Source organism: Lissotriton vulgaris, chromosome 12 (assembly GCF_964263255.1).
Source record: "Lissotriton vulgaris chromosome 12, aLisVul1.2, whole genome shotgun sequence".
Classification (NCBI taxonomy): domain Eukaryota; kingdom Metazoa; phylum Chordata; class Amphibia; order Caudata; family Salamandridae; genus Lissotriton; species Lissotriton vulgaris.
Window position 1 is genome coordinate 235,810,659 of NC_141700.1, and position 26,161 is coordinate 235,836,819.

At 43.9% G+C, this 26,161-nt stretch overlaps 1 protein-coding gene across 1 annotated transcript in view; it reads left to right on the forward strand.

The window, feature by feature from the left end:
* The first annotated feature begins 289 nt into the window (after window positions 1-289).
* NAE1 (NEDD8 activating enzyme E1 subunit 1) overlaps window positions 290-26,161 on the forward strand; it is a 170,385-nt gene continuing 144,513 nt past the window's right edge. The window contains exons 1-4 of the mRNA XM_086947732.1: window positions 290-478; window positions 22,103-22,206; window positions 22,295-22,355; window positions 25,539-25,569. Of these exons, the coding sequence (XP_086803858.1) occupies window positions 429-478; window positions 22,103-22,206; window positions 22,295-22,355; window positions 25,539-25,569 (246 nt within the window). The 5' untranslated portion in view covers window positions 290-428. The remainder of the gene's footprint in view (window positions 479-22,102; window positions 22,207-22,294; window positions 22,356-25,538; window positions 25,570-26,161) is intronic.

Here is a 26,161-nt window from a genome sequence, read left to right on the forward strand (position 1 = left end):
CAGACCCTGGCACAAGTACCTACCTGCCCAGTTCCAAACTCGGCACCTTTGGCTGTAACGCCACTCCCCTCACCTACTTCCGGGTATTTTTGTATACTTCCGGGTAAGGAGATTTCTGATTAATACAAGCAGGTTAAAACAAGCCGGGCGATGTTCTCGATTCTTCTGGGTAGTTCTTCTACATAGCACGCGCAAACAAGAAGTATTGCATTTTCTTAAGTACGACATAAATTTGCGGTTCACCAGGTCTTACTGTTTAAACTAAGCCAATCCGAATCCTTAACGCCCTGCCCAATAGCAGAGTACCGTTCGTTGGCGAAGCCTCAGCCGAGGTATCGAATGAAAACGCTGCTTGTGCAAGTGCAACTCTGCACGTCATTTGACGCACCTCCCGGCATCAAATTGGCGAATTGGGTTCCCGTACAGTCATGGCGCAGGGCAGAACTTTAAAAGAACAGAAATATGACCGGCAGCTCAGGTACAACACCGCACCTGGTATTACACACGGGGAAAATCAGAGTTTTTATTATGTAGCGGAGTAGTCGCTACACCGATGCGAAAAATTGACCTGTCTGTGACAGATAGGACTTGGCTTTCAACGAAGCAGCGCATCTCGTTGCACAGGGATAGCCCCTTAGTTCCATGGGAAGAGAAGCAGCCTGTCCTGCGACTTATTTGCTGTGGCCCTCGTAGTGTTTGATTTTAGGTTCTGGATGTTGGAGATATGGTTCGAAGTAGAAAATAGTGGGGAATCTTGGTGTGGCTGGGGGAAGGGGATAGAGCTGTCACTACTGGGCATTAAGAGGAGACATTTGGTTCAAGGACGTCAAGGAAAACTTGCTAATACTTACAAATCAATTTGTATAGAAGATTGGAAGGTTTTCCAAATAGCAGCCGTGAAGTAGATATTGAAATTGTCCATGAACACACATTTGATTGCTGGAAATGGAATGTGCTTCACTGGGTGCCCTAAATTAGATGGCCCTGGAAGAGGTCGAGCCGTGAGAAGTGAAACAAAGCTATGCATTAATTTTGGAAAACTGCCCTGAAGATATAGAAAACACAGAAAATTGTTAAAGGATAGCTGTTCTGGTGGCTTACTGAATTACAGACCCTGCATTTGAAGATAGTTAAAACTGCTTTAAGATAGCTAACAAATGTGGCTCTGTAAAAGTATGGTAGTTTCAGAATAGTAACTTAAAACTAATTAAAAAAAGAGGTGTGGCTTTTGTTTAATTGTGTGACCCTATACAAGGGGCCTAGAATCGCTTCCGCTTAATAATACTTCTTCGTGTGGTCATCCTCCTGTTCTTAACGTGCCACATCATCATCACCCTCTTGATCCTGTCATTCATCTCTTCCTTCTGTTCATGGTCTTATATTCCTCTTCTAATTTTTCCTTCTTGCTTCTGTTTCTTCTTCAGGGTCATTATCTTCATTAAAACGCTTTTTATTCTGTGGATCTTGTTCATATTTCCCCTGGCCCTTCCCAATCATTTACAGGTTCTCCTAATCCTAGTGTTCTGCCTCTTGGTCTTCCTCCTGGTTCTGATCGATCCTGGTCCTACTTTTCAGCCTTGTGACCATCTTCCAAGTCTGCCTGCTTCTCCCGGTCTTGATCTCCAGTCCTGGACCTTGCTGATCCATGTCTTCTTAGTCCTGCAGATTCTGATTATGGTCTTCTTCCAGATCATAATCTTTATTTTCCCTTGATGTTCGTCTTCATAGTCCTCCTGTCCCTGGTCCTTCAGGTTTCCTTGGGATTCTTGGTCCAGGTTTTCCTTTTCATCTTCTTGGCCCTATTCTCCAGCCTTGTGACCCTCTCCCTCCTAATCTACTTCTCTTCCGAGTCCTGAACTATCCACCTCAATGTTCTGGTCCTTTTCGTTATCAGAACTTGCATGGTGTTTCTTCTTTTCTCCTAATCCTATTCCTACTTCTGTCCCTCTCCCCTGCCTAGGGGCCCCTCCTCACACTCCTGGTCTGCCATATCATATTCCTAAGCCTCCCAGTCCACTCCCTCATCTGGGTCCTGGTCTTCCTGACACTTTTCTTCCTCCCCATTGGGCCATTCTTTTGCTTATTATTATTGCCTTTCTAGTCAATTTCCTCCTCTTCCCCCATCTCTTCCTCCTATTCCTAGTCATCCTACGGGCCCTGGTTCAGCTCGTCAGCTTACTTTTCACTCTTCTTTTCTTGATGCTCCTATTGCTCATCCAGATCCTCCTCCGCATCCTCCTGACCTGCTTCCTGATTCTACTTCTCAGCTGCCTGGTCTTCCTTTCACGTGTCTTGCTTCGTCTCTGGGTTCTAGTCCTTAACATAACCTCCTTGTCCTGATCTTCTTGGTCCTTGCCCTTCTGTTTTTCTTTGTCCTGGTCCTTTTGGTGTTTGACCTTTTGCAGTGCCTGTCCTTTCTGCTTCTATTTCTGGCCCTCTTATCCTTGCCCCCTGGACTTGCTCCTCTTGTATTTGTCCTCCTGCCCCTGTTCTCCCCTCCTTGTCCTGATTCTCTCGGTCCTTCTGTTCACCATGGTCCCTTTTCTCTTGTTCTTAGTACTCCATCCACGTACTGGGAATATCAACGGTCACAGTTTTTCTGTTTCTGGCTATCCTAGATCAGGTCCTGATCCTCTTGCCTATCTCCTCATGGCCCTGATGCATGTCATGGTCGTCTTGATACTTATCTTTGTGGCCCACCTAATCTTCACCCTGGCCCTCCTGGTCCCCTTAGTTGTAGTCCATCTCCAGGTCCTGTGCCTATTCTTGGCCATCTTTGTACAGGTCCTGTTGCTGTCGGTCCATGGCTTGTTTCTGATCTCCCCTGACGCTGCTCATTCCGGTGTCGGCCTGCAGGGTGCTATGCCCAGTGGTCTTCATTTCCTGGTCTTGATCAATCTGGCACTGGTCCGTAATCCCTGTCCTTCTGGTCCTGTTGGTCCTCGTGGTTTTGGCTCTGTGATCCAACCTTTGTGGCCTTCTTGAACCCAATCATCCTGTCTTGATGGTGTTCCAGGTCCTAGTGCTGGCCCCTCCTCTTCCTCGTCCTGCTTGTGACCCAGGTACTCACCTGCAATGCTCTCGCTCCGCTCCAGGTTAGGTTAGCCAAGTACGACCTCAAAGCCTGTCACTCTGTCACTCAGGTTTTTGTCTTTCCTTTTTTTAAGTAGCTTTAAAATGTTTGTTTAGTGATTGGGGACCTGGAGTCCAGAAAAAGTTAACTCTCTAGGAACCCCTCTCAAACCCTCTCCCCTTTTGTTTGTGGATCCATACAATAAACAAGCATTTGCAATGCAATCAGTCTCACCTGTGGGACCTTCTATTTATTTAGCTATGCAGCACATTAGCCTGGGTGCTGAAACATCTATTCTTTAACATGGAGGGAAAGTAAGCACCAAACTGCGTGACACGCCAGTTATGGGAATACATGGAGAGAAATATTGCCTTACAGCAGGAAATGTTATAGCCCAAAGCTCTGTTTTTAATATAAAATCCGGGCATACGGTGGTCATAACACTGAAAATACAAGATTTGAAAAAAATATTGTCTACCGGTTCTCGTGGAAGACAATTTTTATGAACTGGAATCTAGAGAATGCTTAAGTGATTCTTTTATTTTAGTGACCTCTGCTGGTCGTTTTCTCAAGAAAGTTAAATAGAGGCAGTTGTCAGACAAATTAAAAAAAGAAAGTCTCTCAGCAGAAAGCAATTCTGGTACTTGACTGACCTCTACAGGCTGTTTTCCATCAAGACAGTTAAATGGAGGCAGTTGAACAAGCAGAAAGCAATTCGGGTATTTTACTGGCATCTACTGGTTGTTTTCTAACAAGACAGTTAAATAGAGGCAGATGAACAGAAAAAAAGTCCCTTAGCGGAAGCAGACAAATCCTAGGGCTGATCTCCAGAGCCCACACAGTACATACATATATAAATATATACTAAAGTATATAGAAGAAGTCTCGAATGCTCGACCTAAAAACTGGGTCTACAGCATCTGATACTGATATAGAGGTGCGCCCAGCACGTTTCAGGATATAACAGTGGTAATAGCAGTGAGCTAACTCTGGTGGTGAATGTGCTTGCTTGAAAGCTATGTGGGCCTTCTCTAGGCACAGGTTAAAACATTATAAAATAGCACAAATGGTTTAAGTGCCTGCCTCTGAGACTTTAACTTGTAGGTCACAGATTTGTATTTTATGTGCTAGTTCAATGAGCTAAAGATCTTTCTGCAGAAATCAATTTGTTACCTGAAGGGTAGTTGGTACCACCCTGGTATGATAGCTGAGTGAGTAACAACACACCCATTTTAAATAACTCCATGTAACTTTCAAGGCGTATAATTGAAACTGTGCAGATTGTAATAATGCGAGTACCAAGAGAGAGAGAGAGGACTAGAAAGCTAGTCCGAGTCCCCGTAGTTTATATGTGTTATCAAAAGAGACTAGCTTAAATATGACCAATATTGTTAGGACTCTGATTACATTTTTCATGGGCACCTCGTTGGTGAGTTCATGAAGCCCTCACCCACCAACCTGGTTGGTGGCATGCTTCATTATTAGGCCCACCCAGTGACACCTAATCTGTCCCGGGTGTGCTGCGACGCCTGATTACAGCGGAGCTGGTATTTTACTGAGAGTGCAGTGTGAGATGTAAAGTGAAGTGTGAGTTAAAACAGCTTGGCGAGGGTCCCAGTACCCGAGGGTAAATTACATTTTAATAACTGGGCCCCCGTCAGCGGTTAAAATAAGGCTTGGGGATGTTTAAGGGAGGCGAGTTAGTACCTCCTACATCCATCAGTTGGTCGACATGTTTCAGCCAGTGCCTTAAACTAAATCTGGCTTTCCTCAGGACCTTTTTAAAATAGTTTAGTGCAGGATAAAAAGGAGTGTAATCCAGGGTATGTGTTACACTCACTAAGGTGTTTCTCCAAGTGTGAGAGGGGATTCCCTTCTCATATATGCGCTTAGATTTTGCAGCCAATGGGATCCTCGCCAAGCCGTTTTAACTCACACTTCATTTTACACCTCAAATTTAAGCTAGTCTCTTTTGATAACACCGGTTGTATTAATGCCTTTTGTCATTCATTAGGTGATACAATAATTTTTCATGTGTTGTGCTGAACTCGAGTGACAGCAAATGAATCTATTGTCTGTCCCATATGTAGGGCTATAATACTTGCACAGGTATACATTCTTATCGAGCATGAATAGACTTGCCAATTCACATAAATACTGAGCATGTACAAGTCCACAAATACTTTTTAGGCGGTCTTCTGAGTGTATCTTAGTTACCCCTAATCGCCAAGGTGTAAGGCCGCAGCTGTACTTGGTATGAGCTCTAGCTAACATTCGCTTGGACACAACCTGGGGAAAAATAGTTGATTACCCATTTGTTCTTGCAGCAACATATCCATGCTAATATAACTCACACTGTAAATGTGTGGTTTGTAACACATCTGTATTTGGGTGTCTGGGTATTGACAATAAAAATTGCTGGAACCAGCTGAGTTTCTGGATCTGGTTCAAGAACAGCTGCAACATGGGAAATCTGGCTGTATCCCACTGTTTCTACACTGCCACATATTATGCAAATTGTGGTTGTAAGTGATATCCATGGTCATTTCCATGTGTTTTTCGGCTAGTGATGGCAATGGAAAACCTTCCCTGTGGGTAATCCTAAATTGGGTGCGGTGTCAGTATTTGCATAGTCTATGACCTTCAGCCATTTTTTTGTACATCGGCTTCCCCAAAGAAATTGGCAATAAAGTAAAACAGCATAGTAAAGGTTTTCTGGTTTCCATAATTGGACACAAACAAACTGCATTTCAAGCAAGCATGAACGGTGGGAAGTTCAAGGTACCAGCAAGTTTCAAACTATAATACTGGTGGGATAATGCTAGTGGCTAACACTTTTGTTGGAAAAAATGTGTCTACTATAAAACACTGTAACAAGCATTCACAGTAAAAAGATTGCACATGGAAGAAGTGTTAGGATGATCTGGAGCAGGTGTCTCCAAACTTTCCTGAAATAAGAGCTACAAATGTTCAATGAAAAGCATCTTGAGGTACTAATATTATTAGTTATAATAGTGACCACATCAGACAAGATGACATTAGTGGCCACCATATGCAACATTACCAGCAGTAATCCACTCAGTTCAGTTTGGTAATTCAACCATTTTTCTCCAAACAACAACTTATGAGTTCTGACATACCCACATTTTGTCTCAAATGCATGCTTTTCCATTTTAATAATAAAAAAAAATATATATATATATATATATATATATATATATATATATATATATATATTCACTGAAAAAACCATAGGTTTCACACCAGTTATAGTTAGCTGGAAATTTTACTGATATAAAACCATTGAAATTCCCACGTTATAGTTAGTTGGACTCACTATAACTTGCGCGTGCAATGCACTGCTGATGACATCACATATTACATCACTCATGACATGGTCAGTGACATCACTCATGACATCACTGATGACACCATCCTTGTAACACAGTGACAGACCTCCTTTCACTGTAAAGTAACCTTTGAAACACATATTCAAAAATAGAAACTAACATTAACAAAAAAGTGGATATACCCATACCAGTTACAACAACCTATTCAGTAATTTCACCATCTATATACAAATTCGCACATTCACCAACAGTTTTATGTATTCACTCATACATATACTCACTCATCATATGTAGTGATACCCCTATTCATTCTGTTACACACTGACAGTCATCAAAAACGTACTCATACATATACTCACACATGCAAATAAACTAATAAACATCCATTTCTTTGCATATACAACTATACACACATTAGCACATTACTTCTAAGGAAACTTACACATACTTACTCTCTTAAACAATCACTTATAGAAACACATACTTATTTAAACAGGAACTCTTTCAATCTCTCACTCTCACATATACTTACTTATATACATCAATTCTCATATATACACGATTTAAACATATGTAGTTACTCATAAAGACACTAGTGAGAGAGGCATTCACTCTCTAACACACACATATACACACTCATCCACCCATACAATCCTACACAAATGCTGTCTTCAAAACACATACAAACAGTGAGCCAGTCATTGATGCATCTATGTGCTAAGTAACAGCCCCACCAAACCATACAGACACTCATACTGATACTAAAAAAACATGTCATGAGTGATGTAATATGTGATGTCATCAGCAGTGCATTGCACGCGCAAGTTATAGTGAGTCCAACTAACTATAACGTGGGAATTTCAATGGTTTTATATCAGTAAAATTTCCAGCTAACTATAACTGGTGTGAAACCTATGGTTTTTTCAGTGAATTTAATAGGTTTTTTAAATGCTAATTCCTAACTATAACCGGTCTGAAACCTATGGTTTTTTCAGTGAATTTCATAGGTTTTTTAAATGCTAATTCCTAACTATAACTGGTCTGAAACCTATGGTTTTTTCAGTGAATTTCATAGGTTTTTTTAATGCTAATTCCTAACTATAAGTCTCACTTTATAAATAAGACTGTTAGCACTCTAGTTGTTCTTTAGAACACTCTGGTACATTCTGTCATTGGGCTACAGTTGGGCTACATCTAGTTGAAATTTGGGCTACATTTACATTTTTTGTTCTCTGGTGGCCATCTTTGGGCTACATTGGGCTACATTGGACTACATTTGGGTTACATTTTGGCATATATATATAGCCCAATGTAGCACAATATATATTTTATCAAAGTTAATTTTCGTAAAAACCACTTAAGAATAGGGCTACCAGTCCCTACAATTTTTCCCATTTTTATTTTTTTTAATTTTTTGCTTTGGAGCGCTCCCGGTGCGCTTCCCGGGGAGCGCCCCGAAAAGCGTACTTTTATAAAGCGCCCCCGGGCGCGCTCCGAGGAGCGTCCCGTAAGCGCCAATATCGCGAACGAAAACATGATCATGACGTATCGCGTAGCCGCGTCCGCGTGATACGCACGGCGTAAGCGCACCCGGAAGTACTCGAGCGAATACGATCGCGCAACGTAAACATCCGACGCGCTTACGCTACGCGACCCGAAGCGCCCCCGGGCGCGCCCGGGGGCGCGTAGCGTAAGCGCGTCGGGTCATGTGACCTGAAAATAACACTTTTCATTGGTTCATAACAGTTTTAGTTTCATAATGATGAAGCCCCTGGTCTTGTGACCTGAAAATAACACTTCTCATTGGTTCAGGACAGTTTTTTTTCTAAATGATGAAAGACCCCACCTTTTTTCCTTATTCTGACTTTGTCCTTTGACTGAGGAAGACCTGTTTGTACATCTCTGTACCTTTTTGATATTAATAATGGCGTCAGTAGCAGCAGCAGCTGGTGCATCTGCCCCACCACCACCACCACAACCACCAAGAGGACCACCTCAAGATTATATTGGTGGTCAAGAACAGGAGGAGGAGGAAGAGGAAGAGGAGGAGGGGAGGAGAAGATGGCTGCCTGAAGAAAATACCCCATACAAACCCAAGCCACACATTGTATGGGAGTTTTTTTCAATCCCAGAGGGCAAGAAAAAAGTGAATGCGCCCAAGGTAACTTGCCTAATCTGCAATGAGGAACTTTCACGGGGCAACCCAAACAAAAAATATTCATTTGGTAACTATACCATGATTCGTCATATGACCAGAAAGCACCCAAACAACTACTCTCGTGCTTAGTTCAGGGAACTGGCCAGTAACCTCCCCCAGTCGTCAAGGACCACCTCCCAAACAAACCAACCCACTTCATCGGGACCAGAAACATCCGAGATGATGCCTTGCATTCAGCCAAGATTTGCTGATTTTAAAATCACTTGTTCTGCATGTGGCAAGCTTATCGCCTATGGTGAAAAAAGCGTTAAGCTCATCGTCCTTGCAGGTGATAATCACAAGTGCCCCAAAAAGAAGTAATTTTTGTTTTTTTTTTATTTTTTTGCTCCAGTTGAGCCAGTTTCAATTCCCTTTTTTTGTTTCTCCCCCTAAAAAAATACAAAAAAAATATAAAGCTGTTTTGAAAAGCCAAAAAAAGTTCAAAAAACACAAAAAAAATATAAAACAACAAAAAGAAGAAAAAAAAAAGTTCTTTTTAGAACTACCTCCAATTTCTAAATAAAAACTTCATTTTTTAAAAACTCTGTCATCTTTTTCCCTCATTTTACGCTCCCCGGTGCGCTACCTAAAAAATATTTTAAATGCCCCGCGGGGCCCTTTCATAGCCCCCTCATCAAACCTAGGGGGTCAAGGGGGGGTCTACCCTGCCCCCTTATGGTCATTTCCCTCTTTGTTTTGCCCACCTCTCGTGTCTCGATCCTACCGAGACACAAGATGGCGGCCGCTCCGGACTGTTTAGAATGTTTACAGACAACTGAGAGCCAATCAGCTTTCTGCGCGCAAGTCGTGTGGCGCGCCTGGAGCGCACTCCGGTGCGCGCACCGGAGAGCGCCTATAGATATATATATTTTTTTGAACCTAAATTACTCAAAATCCACTGCAGCACATATCTTGAGACATAGCAAAGGCACATCGGGCTACCAGACCCTACAATTTTGCCAAGTTTGGTGGAAATCCATTCAGCCGTTCGGGCTAAAAGTGAAATCGACCGCCCTATGGAAATTAACATAGGGAAAACGCGTTTTGGGACCCCCCTTTTATCTCGGCCCCCGCTTGACGTATCCCCCCCCCAAACTTTCAAGGAAGAACCGGAGCTCGACGAGGCCATTTTCAGGAAATTTTCAGGCAGATTCGTCAACCGGTGCCAAAGTTATTCCAAATAGAATTTTGAGATTTAACATTGAAAAAAATCCTAACTATAACTACCTACTGGCGACCGCCAGTAGGTAATATATATATATATATATAAATATATAAATAATCAGAATGGAGATGAGAGAAAATGCACGGGTCCGCTTGTCAGTGATGGGCCTCCTTCCGCGGCCACTGATGAAAGGAATCATCTTCCTGAAACGCGTCTGGCTATGCGATACAAGGATGTTCGGTTAACGCTAATGCCGGAGTGTATGCTTTCAACAATAAAATAACGGAACATTTTCTGCTGGACGCCTTTTTCCTTTGGGGCTACCTTACTAATTTGATGTAATCGGCTGAGCCCAGCCGCGGTAGGAGGCCCATCACTGACAAGCGGACCCGTGCAAACATCAGGCTGGTGTTTGCACGCAACAGGCGGCAGTTTCCGGATGAAAGCTACAAAACGTGCCAGGCATATGAGTGCTAGCCTGCACCAACCCACTGGGGTAAAACGTACATTTTGAATCAATGCCTGTAAAGACAGACTCACTGGAGTTATACATCGTACCATGCACTACGAGAACCATAAGGCTTAGAGATTAGCTACGCCCACTGGGGCAGGTTCTAGAGGAATATAAAGCGCATGGAACACGCTTTCTGTGACAGAACATTTGCACGCTACTGATGAAAGGAATCATCTTCCTGAAACGCGCCTGGCTATGCGATTCAAGGATGTTCGGTTAACGCTAATGCCTGAGTGGGTGCTTTCAACAATAAAATAACAGAACATTTTCTGCTGGAGGCCTTTTTCCTTTGGGGCTACCTTACTGATTTGATATATATATATTCATTTAAGCCACAGCTTCTAATTTAGTAAGTTGGTCTGCACACAAGAAAGCTACTTAGAGGTAGATGGAGAGCCACCAGTAGCTCACAAGCTACTTGTTGGAGAAGCCTGATCTGTAGAGTAAGGGCGAGAAAATGTTCATCCAAAATTTGGAATGAAATTGAGTAAATTAATGTTGATTAGTTGGGCAACATCGAGGGTTCGGAAAACAAAAGGTGAGACTGAATCCACGATGTTAATGGTAGAGCGATTGGGACTGTTACCAGTTCCGAAAAGGATTTTGGGAAACCTTGTGATTTTGAGTTTGGGACTTTCAAGTCTTAGGGTATATTTACTTCTCACATTAAGCTTCCCAGAAGATATTTATTTTTTGGTTGTGAAGGAGTTGGTAGGTTTTGTCTTGTATATTTTGTTTGTACTCTGTTCCCTCAAGGGAGCCAGTGCAGGTTTTGGATGTGGTGTGTTTATATTGTTTAGTTCCTGAAATCACTTGCTGTGGCCTTCAGAGTTGCATTCAGTGGGCCCATGGATGCACAGTCCATTTGATTTAGAATTTTCTATGTCCAAGTGGGTATGGCCAAGGGGTGAATAACACATATAAAGTTAGTTATGGGTCCCAAACATAAGATTTTTATGAGCAGATGCCATTGAAATTTGGATAACATGGGAGTTGATGCCAAAATTGGGCGTGAGTTTTGAGTCTAGAGTGAAATTCAGAGCTATTACACATGAGGAAGTTGTAGTTCTGGAATGTTGAGTTTTTCTAAACAGCTTTCCACCAGAGCAGTGTAATTGTTTCCAGATGCAATAGGTCCACACAGGCGTGTAAGGTAGCCACTTCTTTTGTTAAACAGCTGGTCAAGACTACTCTACCGAAAAATCACCAATAAAATACATAACAATTCAGTGTGGCATCTAGCATGTAGGGAATTACAATATTATCATCCTTTGTATGTTGGAACAGGACTCCCACCATTGCCCCCTTGTTGAATTAGGTTTTTAGGTATCGACTGGCGTCCAATGCGCAGCAGTGTTCGCGCAGGCGAAATCTTTTGAGTTTTAGTATGGGGCTTTCACCCGCCTCTCTGTTCCATTGGCTAGCTCCATAAATGGAGGCTAGCCATTGGAACAGAGATGCGCCAGTCATTGTCCGAGCAGATTCGTGGGCATTCCGGCGATTTGTTTCGCTCTCCGCCCCTTTAACAACGTCATTGCAGCGGTGGGCGGTTGTTTATTTTTTTTTTCTTTAGAGCTTTTTTTGTCATTCCTCCAGGGCGACCGCCGCCGGAAGAAGTCCAGGTGAGTGCTCCCGTGCCCGTTCCCACCCCCCCTCCCGCTGTCCGTGTCTTCGGCTCCACTTGTAAATGCTTGTTGATGAATGTGAGGAATCATTAAGCGGGGGCTTTATTTGGGCGATGCCACTGGCCGGGAAAGCGTAGGCCTGCTCCTTTCTTTCGCGCCGAGTTTTGGAATAGGATTAGCTCACGGATGGTTTGGCAGGGCAAAGAATATCATGCACAAAGCTCACCAAAGAGCGTGGGGGAAGCTCATTGTGCGGCCATTATGTGCGCGCATCAAGACAGGGGATTAGAGTGGGAGTGCCTACTCCTCCACTTGGTACAGGCCGAGCTCCTCACAGAGGTCACCATAAAAGTGCCACTAAATTGTTGCTGCTCCATGCGGCACCATTTCAATGTTCATAGATACAGTTTTTTTTAAATGTTATGTTTTTAAATGATGATATTTCATTTATTTCTGCTCCAGACTGTGGCCTGCCACACAATTATTATGCCAACAATGTGTCAACAAAAATAAACATGAGGAAAAGTTAACCATGAGATTGTGACTTGACAGCCAAAAATGCAATACCACACATGAAACTTTATTTCTTCATGGGTCTGGAGGGAAATAGTGTTGATAATATTTACGGCGACAGTTAAACGTGCATTTTGTAGGAGAAATTAAAAACAATACGGCCCTCCTCCCCCCACCCCCCGTGAAAAATGCAACATTTACTAGTTAAGGTTGCGATTTTCTCCTCAATAAATCATATTGACTTCACTGATGCGGTTTTGATTTTTACAGCATCAATAACAGATTAATAAAAACATGGGCTAAACTAGTGTGTGCAAAAGGCTGTAGGAGTGCGCACCCCCGTTTGTACACAGCTGTACCTGTCGTCTTGACTTTGGGTAAAGGGCTGTGGAAACGGATGTGCAATGGTGCTTATAATCGACTGTAGGAATGTGCAAGTTGTGTGCCTAAAGATTTGAATCAGTGTGCATGTCTGCATGAAATGGCTGCAAGGAGTGACAAGCTTTGTATGTGAAGGGCGGTAGCTGCATGCAGCAACTGAGTGAGTTACTTATTAAATAAGAGCACTGCTCGTTTGTTTAAATGCAGGTCTTAAACCATCCATGGCAGGGAGCTGGGGGAAGGTCACTGTTGTAAAGGGGCTGGGCAAGGGGGGGCAACTGCCTTTCAGTAACGCTATTCCCTATATTACATGTAGTGAGCGGCTACAATGTCCCTGCCTCTCGAAGAAATGGGAAGCTGCGTGCCTCTCACCCCGGCAGTGCTGCTTGCTGTGGTCAGCACACTCTCAAATAATAGGTGAAAGCGAGCCTGCAGGGACCCCGCACCCTGCCCTTTACCTCACACGGACCAGCCTCAGCAAGCTGTTCTCGCCAATGGTTTGCTGAACTGCACAGTCTGCCATTGTGTTTTTAGAAAGTCACTCCAAACTCTTTCTGTCCCCTTAATATCCATTTCATGCCTCTGACCACCCTACCCTTTGATGTCTAAGACCCAGTGACTCGCAGCAAGTGTGGATTTACAGCCCAGCCCCTCGCTCCCCTGCCAAGGAGAAGCGTGCAACAAAAAGAGAATTGAAAAAGTAGTAAGCTGGCTCTGTGCCCATGCTGGGAGCCGCTCGGGGATCAAGCGCTCAGCCGACGGGCTTCCTCGCTCTGGCTGCAGACCAACTTTGATGTTTTTGAAGGGCAGTGGTGGGATGAAACGACGAAACCATTAAACTCCACGTTTTGCGCAAATAATCTGGCCTTTATGCCCCCGTTTGTGCTGCTCTTTCTCCAAGTGTCAACAGAACATGTGCCGGATTCCTGGCTTGGGTGTTGCACATGAATTGTTTTAGTGTATTTTTTAGCTCTGGCCTTTCTTGTGCGAGAGACAATGCATGCTGTTTTCAAGGTTGTAGTTACAGAGGCGCCAGTCATAGGACCGCCAACACGGAATGTATGCATGTGTAGTGGAACTCCGGCCATTTAGGAAATCTTTCAAGACTTGATGTCAGCGCCTCCACGGTGCCCCAGATGCTTCTTCACAAGTAATTTTTAAACTACATTGGCTCTTGAAATTATGCTCTGTGTATGTGTCTGTGTGTGTGGCTCTGTGTGTGTGGCTCTGTGTGTGTGGCTCTGTGTGTGTGTGTGTGTGGCTCTGTGTGTGTGTGTGGCTCTGTGTGTGTGTGTGGCTCTGTGTGTGTGGCTCTCTGTGTGTGTGTGTGTGTGGGGCTCTCTGTGTGTGTGTGGCTCTGTGTGTGTGTGTGTGGGTGCAAATGCAATAGGTCTCGCATTTGCGAGAGATTAAGCTATTGGTATTGTAAATGACAATGCCATTTATTTTTAGGTCGAGCTGATGTGGCATTCATGCGAAGCATGAATGCATCAGCTCGACAACTTATGTTGCGGATATTTAGGAGAGTGGACAGCTACCAGACGCGCGCTTTGACGAGGTCGGATTTCACCTCGGGAGCGAGCGTCTGGTAGCTGCGCATGCGCAGTGCAAATCCCTTGCTCACACACAGACACAGGCAGCCCCCACCCTTTTGCATGCACGCACGCACACACACAGGCGCGCGCATGCACACGCAGGCATACGGCACACATACAGGCACACTATCCCCTACCTCGCATTCTCTCTCAATCACACACAGTCACGCATGCGCACACACATTCCCTCGCGCACACAAGCACACACGCGCGCACACACTCCCCCCCCCCCCCCCTCCCCCCTCAGGCATACACACAGGCACGCACGCACTTCACATCAGCCCTGGGCCCCACTCACCGACTGCGCTCTTCCGGCGGGGCTGCTCTCGCGCTCCGCGTCTCATCTCCTCTCCTCTCCTCTTCTGAATCGGGGCTCCCTCAGGTCAGAGGAGCCCCGCAACAGGCGCCACACTCCTCCTTCTCCCCGGCCCCCTCCTGGGGACCTGGGCTACCCCGGACCGGCAGGGCGCTCCATGCGCCGGCATGCCTGTTCACGGACCTCGGGAGGCGGGACTTCCGGTCGGCCGCGAGCGGATTGGCCGGCCGGCCAAGAGCTTCCGGGTCGCTGCGGGCAGCGCGGCGGCACCGATTTTGTATTTCTTCATCAAGTTTCACTTAAATAGGAAAATGCCTTCAATCTTGTTAAAGACGTTGGCCATTTCACGCTTATTTTTTTTAAAGGGTTGGCTTGCACCACAATTACATTCAATTTACTAACTCCGCTATAAGTTATGCCTTGTTTTGTTTTGTAAACCATTTTATTAGATTTTTCATATTCAGACACTTTACAACATCATTTGCGATTGTTTAACTTTTAGTGTGTTACATTGCCATTATATAGTATCAATAATAAGGTGACTAATTGTCCAGGTGTGCATTGTCCAGCGCGCACAACATGTTCCTAATGGCTGCTTAGGTCTTATAGTGAGTGGTCTGCTTGGTTCTTGGGTTTTATTAGTGTGCCCCTGCTGTTCTTGTGTCAAATCAGAAGAAATCCATTTCAATAAACTAACTGGTGGTACAAGTCAGGGGATGGGGCTAGGAATTAGGTTTTCCGGGGCTTATGGCAGCACGTAGGTATCACTAGTCTAAGTATCACCAGGTGTACCTCTCTCACCGGGTCAAACATGGAGCTTCAGTAGGGGTAGAGGGGACCAGGGGGACAGGACCCGCTCGAACGTCTCTTGTGGGCCGCCTGAGTAGCTCTTGTGAGATGAGTTATTAAATGATATACTGTCGGCTATGACTCTGTTTTCAGGTACTATTGAGATTGTTTGCTCGCACAATGCAGAAGGCATCTTTTGTTGTCTAATAGATATATTGCCCTTTTTTTATTATACAAATACTGTCTGTGGGTTGAATCTCTTGCAAAATCTATTGCCTGTTTACAGCAATGTTGGATATACATTCATTTCCGGATCGGAGTCACGGTTCTTTTAAATTATATTGTTCTTAATATTATCATGTCTTAACTGATTGTAACTGATTTTAATTAATCAAACAATAAATGCATACTTGCAAAGGCCAGAGCGCGCACACACTGTGACACGGATTAGCAGTGTCACCGGGCTCAAACTCCTAATAGCAGCAAAAAATTGTTTTCAGAAAAAGATGGAAAATCTGTGTACAATGCAGAAAAATCAAATTTGCTATGCGGGCCCAACGTACTTTAATATGTAAATGCATTTTTAATTAAGTTATATGCATTTCTAAATGGAGACTTGATATCCTGGCGATTTTTACAGACTGTGTATTTATTATTCCTGGCCTCCCGTGAGGACTCAAACCCCCTTCAGTGCATTGGACCCTCCAGACCATCAAATATAGGATGTCAACAGCTCCGTGCGTCAGCCCTGGGACCCGGAGATAAACAAATTCACATTCGAGACCCTGGCTCACCTGAGAGGGTTCTGGAAGGGGGAGGGGCTTCTTGTTCCCCAGATAGCAGTGGTAGGCCAGCTCAGCGGAGGAAGATGTGCCCCTCTGCACGCGCTGACTCCGAGAGCAGTCTCGAGCGCAGCTGCGGGTGCTTCCTACCGTGTCCTAATGCCCCAATTATCAGCTTATTGTTTTACAGTAGTTGAGAAAAACCTTTTAATATTGCCAAAGGACACGGTGCAGCAGAGAGTGCGCAACAGAGGTTTATACATTTCATTCGAAAACAGTGCTGGGCCGACAGGATAAGCGCCAGGGTGGACAAACACTTGGTTTATTAAGGATTTCGCTCCTCCTAACCTCTCGCTGCCCTCCAGAGGCGACGGGACCTCAGGACGTCCCCGCGGATTAGCAAACTCCCACTGCGCGCCAAAACTTTGAAAGCAGCAAAAATAACCAGGTTTCGCGTTCCTTGTTAGCTGGCTGACAGGCAGCTGAGGGTGCTAATTCTGAAGGGGCTAACAACCGCGCTAGGGTCCTATCTGGCACGTGCCCTACAGGGCAGTTATATGTGGCACTGCTGAGAGCCGAGCCACAGAGATGCTTATCTGCGTATGACACTGATGAGGAGTACCTCGGAGGAAATGAAGAACTGACTCTCCCACCCACTCACTGACTCTCCCACCCACTCACTGACTCTCCCACCCACTCACTGACTCTCCCACCCACTCACTGACTCTCCCACCCGCTCACTGACTCTCCCACCGGCTCACTGACTCTCTCACCAGCTCACTGACTCTCTCACCAGCTCACTGACTCTCCCACCCACGCACTGACTCTCCCACCCATGCACTGACTCTCCCACCCACGCACTGACTCTCCCACCCACTCACTGACTCTCCCTCCCATTCACTGACTCTCCCTCCCATTCACTGACTCTCCCTCCCACTCACTCTACCTCACACTCACTCTCCCTCCCACTCACTATCCCTCCCACCCACTCACTCTCCCACCCACCCACTGACTCTCCCACCCACTGACTCTCCCACCCACTCACTCTCCCACCCACTCACTGACTCTCGCACCCACTCACTGACTCTCGCACCCACTCAATAACTCTCCCACCCACTCACTAACTCTCCCACCCACTCACTGACTCTCCCACCCACCCACTCACTGACTCTCCCACCCACCCACTCCACCCACCCACTCACTGACTCTCCCACCCACCCACTCACTGACTCTCCCACTGTCACGCTCTCCCACTCTCAACAATACACATATTGCATTACAAATGCAATAGGTTTCACATTTGCGAAAGTATAAGCTATTGGCATTGTAAATAACAATGCTATTAATTTATCCATTTTCAAAACCAACACATAAAAAAATATTGTCATTTACAATGCCAATAGCTCAAACTTTCCTAATGCGAGACCTATTGCATTGCAAATGCTTGTTTATTGTTGGCTTGAAGTTACTAACAAGTTCAGTATTTAAGTATATATTGTTTAGAACCACTTTATTTTGACTAGTTGGAAGGTATCTGGAAACATTTCCAATTTCAGGGAGTAGGTTTTTGTTTTCCAAGTGCAGATCAGTTGGTCCAAGAATCATTTGTTTATTTTTGAGAAGAGATGTGGCATTGAAGATATTCTTGGATCTTCTGCTTGATTGCAGAAGACTTCTTGTTTTGACACTGATAGAAATACTTACTGGGAGTGTGAATGGTGTTGGGATTCCCTTTATTTTTCCTGTTAAGATTGACTTTGCGTATGAAATCGTTTATTTATTAAGTGGACTTTTTAGGTGGGATGAGTTCTAGAGGCTGCATTCGTTTTTATTTCAATGATAACCTGAGTTTTGTAGGTTTATTGTTCTTCTGGTCGGGGTACCAGAGATCTGACATAAAGCTGGCAGCATTGTAAGGCACCTCTGACTGCCAGAGAAGTCTGTATTTTTAATAAGATATGAAGCAATGGTTTCGTGGGACTTCTTTCCAGGCAAACAGTTTTGCATGCATCAACTGTAACCCAATTCAATGTAAAATTTCATATAGCATTTAATGGAAATATCAACATAGAATAATTATTCAACCGAGCCTTCTTCATTGGTAATAGAGTGTGTATATTCTCTAATTTACAATCTTTTCTTTTTGTCAAGTAGGTAAACAAATACAATCAACTTCTTTGTGACAGTAGTGCAGATGATGGATTGTGTGAACTAGGTGCAAAGTGCAACTTTTATACAGAGAAAAAGGTTGACGGATCACACATTCATGCCAGGATTCTGTCACTGTAGCATTGGATCACACTTGCATAATGATCTTAAATCCAACCATCAGGTCTCAGATCACTGGTGAGTGAGGAACCCACAGTTCTAGGAGGGCACTGTTAGCTCACCGCATGCCCCTGAGAATAGACTAGTCATGCACCTGTCTTGCTGACACTTCACTCCCAGAAGCCCATAATAATAACCATATGCTGGCGACTCACCAAGGGCCCCCTGAGACAAGATATTTAGAGTTGAACTGAGAAAGTAGATTCTAGAGTACTTTGACACAATTCTTGGTACAGTATCGGAATTGAGTACTATCTGGGAGGCCTTCGAAATCCTGGTTCATGGTCTGCGGGTGGCTAGATAGGGAGGTGTACTAAAGTTCCCCAAGCCCATATTAGTAGGCTTGATCGAGAAATCCAGTTGCTCAAGGCTGCTCAGACACAAACTGTTGACGAGTTGGTGATGGTGGAGATTAGGACCAGAATCACAGAATACAAGGAGGTCTCTGACAGGAAGGATAACTTTCTGAGTAAACTTATGTCAGCCTGCAGCTAGGGGACCACCCCAGCAAATTGTTAGCTAACTTAATCAAACAGTTTTTGGTTGCCAATGATATAATCTATAACACTACAGATGGAGGTCAGACCTTCTATAAAGCAGAAGACATTCTAAATGCTTTTAGGAAATACTTATTTGACCTTTACTCCTTCAAGTTAGTACCTCAAGGAGACTGCCATAGCTTGGCCAAGTGATGTGCACAGAAAATACCTATGCTAGTCGTTCTTCCTATAGGAGATCAAGGACGCAATAAGAGAACTGCTTGCAGGCATGTCCCAGACACCGATGGGTTTCTGGTTAAATTTTCCAAGGAGTTCCCCGACTTGCTGGTTCTCATCTCCTCGTCCTGTTTGAAGATTCAAACTCTAACCACTTACTACTCCCATTGATGCGGGAGGCTCTGACTCATAGAGGCCTCTATAATTGTGACACAAACAATTTTGCATACCTGATTCCAAATAGTATACTGCCAATTCAGCCAAAATTACTCTAGCCAGACCATGCCGGATTCATACCAAGTTGATCCACGGGACATACTGTACGCATGCAATTTGTGATAATTCTTTAAATCAGCCCTGATCTGGAGGCAGCAGCAATGTTCTTAGGTGTCACAAAGGCTTCTGACTTGTTAGAGTGGACCCGTTTATTCAGCGAATGGGAATGCTGACCCTCTTTGTCAACCAGTTTAGGCTGCTATACATTAAATCAGCTGCACCGCTTAGAGTTAATGGCCTCATGTCTCTACCAATATATATCTCAAGAGGCAGTAGACACGGGTGCCAGCTAGCCCCATACTACTTCCACTACCACTATTGTGGTGGTGAGCTTCAGCAAGGCCTACGAGTGCAAGGGGTTCTCCCTTCTCTGCACAGAGTCCTCAGACCAATAGGAAGAAGTTGGCACAGACACTGGAATAGAAAATAGAAGATTTATTGAACCTCATGAGGTGGAACTACATTCACACAACACCCTTCGGTAATGTATGAAGTAGCACCCTGAATGGAAGGAGTCTGGTCCTTTTTATACCCACACAGGGGCTCAAAAGAAGGCGGTACAAGTACAAGAGAAGGGTTTAGATACATATAAGGTCATACAGAAAATGCACAGTCAGCAAGTGGGAGGAGCTAACAGTTGCTAATTCTGGTGAACACATCCTGACAGTTACAGATTAACAGCAGCTGCATGCACAGCTGCAAGCTCAACTGAGCATGTGCGAAACAGAAGAGGCTAATTATACCTTGTCACTAGTCATAATACAAGAGCAGGGAACAGAAAGGTAGGACAGAGCACTTGGTTGCACATGGCAAACAAAATGGCTGACAGAAATACAAAATGGATTCCACAAAATGGACAAGATAGTCTCTAAATACAGGATGGCCTCTGCTAATGCTAACCTAATCGCTGCCAAATTACAACACTAGAACTGCTTGCAGCTAAATTGTGGCAAAATCATGCAATCTCAGCGCTATAGCTTGCATCGCGTAACATTCTTGGCTCCCTCTACACTAATGATATGATATATGGAAAAGAATGACTATTCAGCCTAAACCCAGTTCTGAGAGAATTTATAGCCTTTGGTGGCTGGGAATTCAGGTTCACAGTTGATTGGAGTAAATCTGTATTGTTGCCCCTTACTATACACACAAGGAAGTTCATGCCTGACTTCCCTTTGGCATGGTGTAGGAGCACAGTGAAATAGTTGGGGATTTGAACAAGACTTGACAAAAAACACTTTAGAAGCGGTGACAAATGGTGTTGTTACCCTTACCAAACTAGGTGCCACAATAGATACATGGATTACGCTCCCATTGTTCAATTATGGTTAATTAAAAGCAACAAATCACATTGGTTATAACAATAGTGGTTTCAGCAAGTTTGATTTGGTGCCTTTCGACCATTCATAATTAAGCTTTTTGCTGCCTGACTTGGGCATGATATTTTTTTGTTAAATCACTCAGCTCGAAGCACTCCTGTTTAAAGCTCGAGGAGACAGAGAGCACAATGTCCATGGAATTATGCCCATTCGTTTAGTGAAGGGCTGTTCTCACAGATTGGTGCATAACTTTAATCAAGTGAAGGGAGACACATAAATGGACACATTGAATGCTAATACCCCTCTTGGATTTCGTTAAATACTTATTAACACACGGATAAAGTGGAGAGTGGTTGAAAGGCCTCTTCTGCACATCAGCAGACATTCCTGGGCAGTAATTGTGCACCCATTATTACCAATTCTGGGGGTATCAATAAAGGGGTCTGGATATTATTGGGGTATTATGAATTGACTCATTATAGCATGCTAAATGATGGGGGATATATGCAGCAATTGGTATTTCCACAATGATTCCCGCTTGTCAAAAGTAATTCTGGGTATTTTACCGAGGACAAGAACTTCCAGATATGATCTGGAAAATGTGTCCTCAATTAACAAAACAAAATGGCAGCTTAATCAATCCTGAAATACCAGGTGCAGTAATACAACACAATCTGGCAAAATGGGAGCACTGAATTTCTCGTAATATGCCCCCAAACTTGGTGTAATAAGTCAGATATCGACAATATGGGCCATTCAGTTAAACATTTTTCAGAAATTCTTTCCTTTATCCTAGTTTGGAAAACTCCTTGGCTAAACTGAACACATAACACTATTTTTCATCGGAATTCAGAAATGTGTTTACTGTAATTGTTTTAGCTTCATTTATACTAAATAACACAGTTAGTGTTTATTAATCTTTATTTTGTTGTAAATAACCTTTGTGGCTTCAGTTTGTTGAGACAATTGGAGATTAGGAGGTATAAACTGAGAATGTGTGTGTTTTGGTCTAGAGAAAAGTAGAATTTGATGACATTTTCTCTCTTTATTTCTGACATGTTACTGCTCTGGCATGCTTTATTCATACTTTGGTGATCATCTTGGTACATTTTCGTATTATATTTTTGACACAACTGACAAAATACTGTGTTCTGTGTTTTCAGGTTGTGGGGTGACCATGGCCAGGAAGCGTTGGAATCAGCTCATGTTTGTCTGGTGAATGCAAGTGCAACAGGAACAGAAATCCTTAAAAATTTGGTGCTGCCAGGTACATAAAAATTTTAAAGCACTTTTTTTAAACCATGTCTAAAATATGTACGTAATATCTAACCTCATAATATTTCGTGTTTTTTAAGGTATTGGCTCCTTCACAATTGTCGATGGGAATCAAGTCAGTGGAGAAGATGTTGGAAATAAGTATGCTTTTCTTTCTAATTACCAAATAACTTTGACACTTTTTTCAAGTGTTGTTTGGATTTAGCTGTTTTAAAAAAAAGTATTTTGCTGTTGACAGTCTGTGTGTCCAGTCACTTTAATTTGGTCTGTTTTCATTTTATTAACTGGATAGGCTTTTTCTAGTTTTTGTTCTCTTCAAGAGGATGAAGTATTTATAAGTGATAGCAACATTTTTAGGATGCTTCAATTTCAAACGGGTATGATCGCCCATCGATATAGCGTGTACTTGCCTTGACCTCAATCGGTGGAGGCATGCCATTGACTTGGTTGCCGGTGTGTTCTTAATTGATGTTAAGGGATGGTGTGACGCCAACTGGGCCCTTAACCACATGGGCTGCAATGAATTGGTATTCGTGGTCGATGGAAACTTTCTCAGGGTAGAGTTGTTTTGCTGTCGACGGTTGCATTACAGGCGAAGGGTGCCTCAGAGTTGGGGGCACTCTCGCCATCGATCCCAATGCAGATGGAGAACAAATTGGTATTTTCCTACCTCTGAATGTTGAGGGAGGGGATGAGGCGCAGCGGTCAGAGCTGCCGACTCGGTAGCTGGGGCTCTGGGTTCAAGTCTCTGCGTCAACGCAACGTTGTGTGATTTTAGGAAAATCACTTAATCTCCTCTTGCCCATTGACAGCACATGGATAACCTCACAGGTGATAAGTCACACTATATAAATCTTGAAACAAATAAATATCTTGATCTCCTTTTTTCACACCTGCTTGGAGATCTGCTGCTGGAAGGAATCTTGTGAAGAGAGGAAGCTGTGGAAGCAGCTGTAGGATAGGATGTCCTTCTGTTGATTTTTTTTTTTATCTCTCTTCAAGACCATGGAGACGGTTTTTTCTATCAATCTTTTAGTTCTTCTATAGAGTTTCTGACAGTGGTGGCAAGACTCAAGCAGTGGGAGAATTAGGTAGGTGCAGACTGAATGTGTATCAGACTGTGCTTTCTTTTGCCACAGGCAGGGCAACTGACCAAAAGAGAGTGGTTTTTTTTTAAAGGGGAAAAGAAAATATTCCTATCAGAAAATAATTTTCCTCACTCTAGAAGTAAAAAAAGACGTAGAGTGAAGCAGAGAAAGATTTATTTTGAAAAGCAATTTCTGACAGTCAAAAACTGAGAGAGCTCAGTGCTCCAGGACCCTCACTGAAGGAGCAAAAAAAGGAACTGACTTGTCACCTTTGGGACATGATGGGATGCAGAAGGTCCTGGAGGTCTTAAGGCACGGTGCCAGCATTCTCTTGTTATGCTTTTAATGCAGCTAATTGGCTAATAATGCCTCTGCATTCCTTCCATTTTCCCCTTCAATAAAGGCTGTGGGTTTGAACGTTGTGCTCCCTGTTTTCCATTTACAGAAATGCTTGAATCTGGTAAGAGGTTTATTAAAGGAAAATTCTGTGTGCATGGGGCATTTTCATCCTTTACATAACTACTTACTTACTGTGTCCTTTTTTAGGTCGAAGACCGTAGGCTGCGCTTGCGCAGTCTCGGTCAGAGATTTAATGTTACTTAGTATGGGGGCATTAACCCGCCCCTTTTCTCCATTGGCTGGCCTCGTAAATGCTGGCCAGCCATTGGAGGAGAGGGGTGCCACTCCCTTTAAGCCCCGTCTTTTCCCGATTCGGGGGCGTTTTTTTCCTCTTCTTTCTCTCCCTGACGTCATCGGGAGAGAGCACGCCCCTCATCACACTGCCTGCATGCTCAAGTCAGCTCTCTGATTGGTGTTCCTTATTAACCAATCAGAGGGCCGACTGGCGCGTGCAGGCAGCGTGAGCAGACTCTGCTCCCAGACCCTTGGCTCGGCTCGTCCACCTCTACTTTTGATGAGGAGGCTTGACTGCAGCAGGGCAAAGCAGGAACCCATACGGTAAGAAGCGCCCGTTGTGTGCTTGTGCTTGCTCCCCTGCCCCCCGTTGCTTGTGCTCGCTGTCCTGCCCCCCTTGCTGTCCTGCCCCCCATCGTTGCTCGTGCTTGCCGTCCACCCCCCCCCCTCGTTGCTTGTGCTTGCTCCCCTGCCCTCTGTTGCTTGTGCTCGCTGTCCTGCCCCCCCTCGTTGCTCGTGCTCGCTGTCTTGCCCCCCTCGTTGCTCGTGCTTGCTGTCTTCCCCCCTCGTTGCTCGTGCTTGCTGTCCTGCACCCCCCTCGTGTCTTGTGCTTGCTGTCCTGCCCCCCCTCGTGTCTTGTGCCAGCTGTCCTGCCCCCTCATTGCTTGTGCTTGCTCCCCTGCCCCCCCCTCGTTGCTTGTGCTTGCTGTCATGTCCCCCCTCGTTGCTCGTGCTTGCTTCTCCCCCCCCTGCTCTTTGCTTGTGCTTGCTGTCCTGCCCCCTCGTTGCTTGTGCTTGCTCTCCTGCCCTGCTATTAGCTTTGTAAATGACAATGCCATTTATTTATGTTTTAAAAAAAACATAAATAAAAATAATGTCAGGAGCAATGCCAATAGCTCTAACTTTAAAAATGCAGAGACCATTGCATTGTAAATGCTTGTTTGACTCCCTACCTATACTCAAGTTTAACAGATGCCCTTACGTAACACTTGCAGTACCCCACTCTCGTACCTGTCATGTCAAAAATGGTAACCCTCCTTCTAATATAGAAAATAATGTCTCAATATATTCTATTGGACAGTGATTTCTGGGACTCACAGATCATTTTGGCTGAAAAGACATTCTGTCTGTTTTAGTTGAGAACTTGCATTGTGCTCAACATTCCCACCGCCCAATGACCAGTCCAGCTTTAGCTTCCCTTTATCCTGGTTAGAAGGCAGTCTTCTACAATGCCCAACCCTTAACCTTGTTTTCAATGTCATGCTCATCATCACTTCCCCGCGTTATCTGATCAGCCTAGCACTACACTCAGGAGTACCCAAAAACCCAACAGATATCAAGCAGTAACCTCGTACCTGTTTATTCAAAAACCTTAGCTACTTCTTTCTCGTGCAGTTGTCTCAGAAAAGACCTGAATGCTCAAATTTTAGGACACACGTTTATTCAAATTAAATATTACAGTCTGATAATCCCTTTGACAAGTGCTCATTATAAAGAGATCGAATTTGGAGAACATTATTCAGAATAAAATACTGTTCATATGTATGTGTATAGTAAAATGGAGTGCTCAGGGCTTTAAACATTACTTTTCTATTTTCTCCAGTTTTTTTCTTCAGAGAAGCAGCATTGGAAAGGTATGTTATGTTATTTATGCAGAGTTTTTGTTTGTGTTTAGACATTATTTGTGTTCCACTAAAGATATATATTTTTGCTTGATTTATTTATTAAGGAGTACTTTAACCAACACAACTAGTCTGAAGGTGCTTGAATGAATTCATACTTGTTTTCACATGCACATGTTTAGCTCATGAAAGGGAAGTTATATGAAAGCTAATTTTGTTGAAATGTAAGTTATTGTAAGACTAAATCCAAAATGCAAATAGGAGAAAACCAAAGATGAATATCAAGAAAGGAAAACATCTCTAGATTACATTGGTTAGTTTCAGTGTCTGAAATTGCAAATTGTCCATCAGCAAGAGGTTGGTATGACTTTGTATTACCTCCTGATGGTGTCCTTTGTGAAAGTGGGCTCTATCGTCATAATACATAACTATAATTCAACAGTACCAAGTGTAGCAATTGTACTAATCTTCTCTATCTATCATTCACGTTTTTGTAGGAGGATGAGCAAGAGTGAACAGAAGCTAACCTTATATTCTGGACAATGCCATGTTTAGCTCTCTCCCACAGACCGCTATAGCTGTTTGTTTTCGATGGCTTGTCATC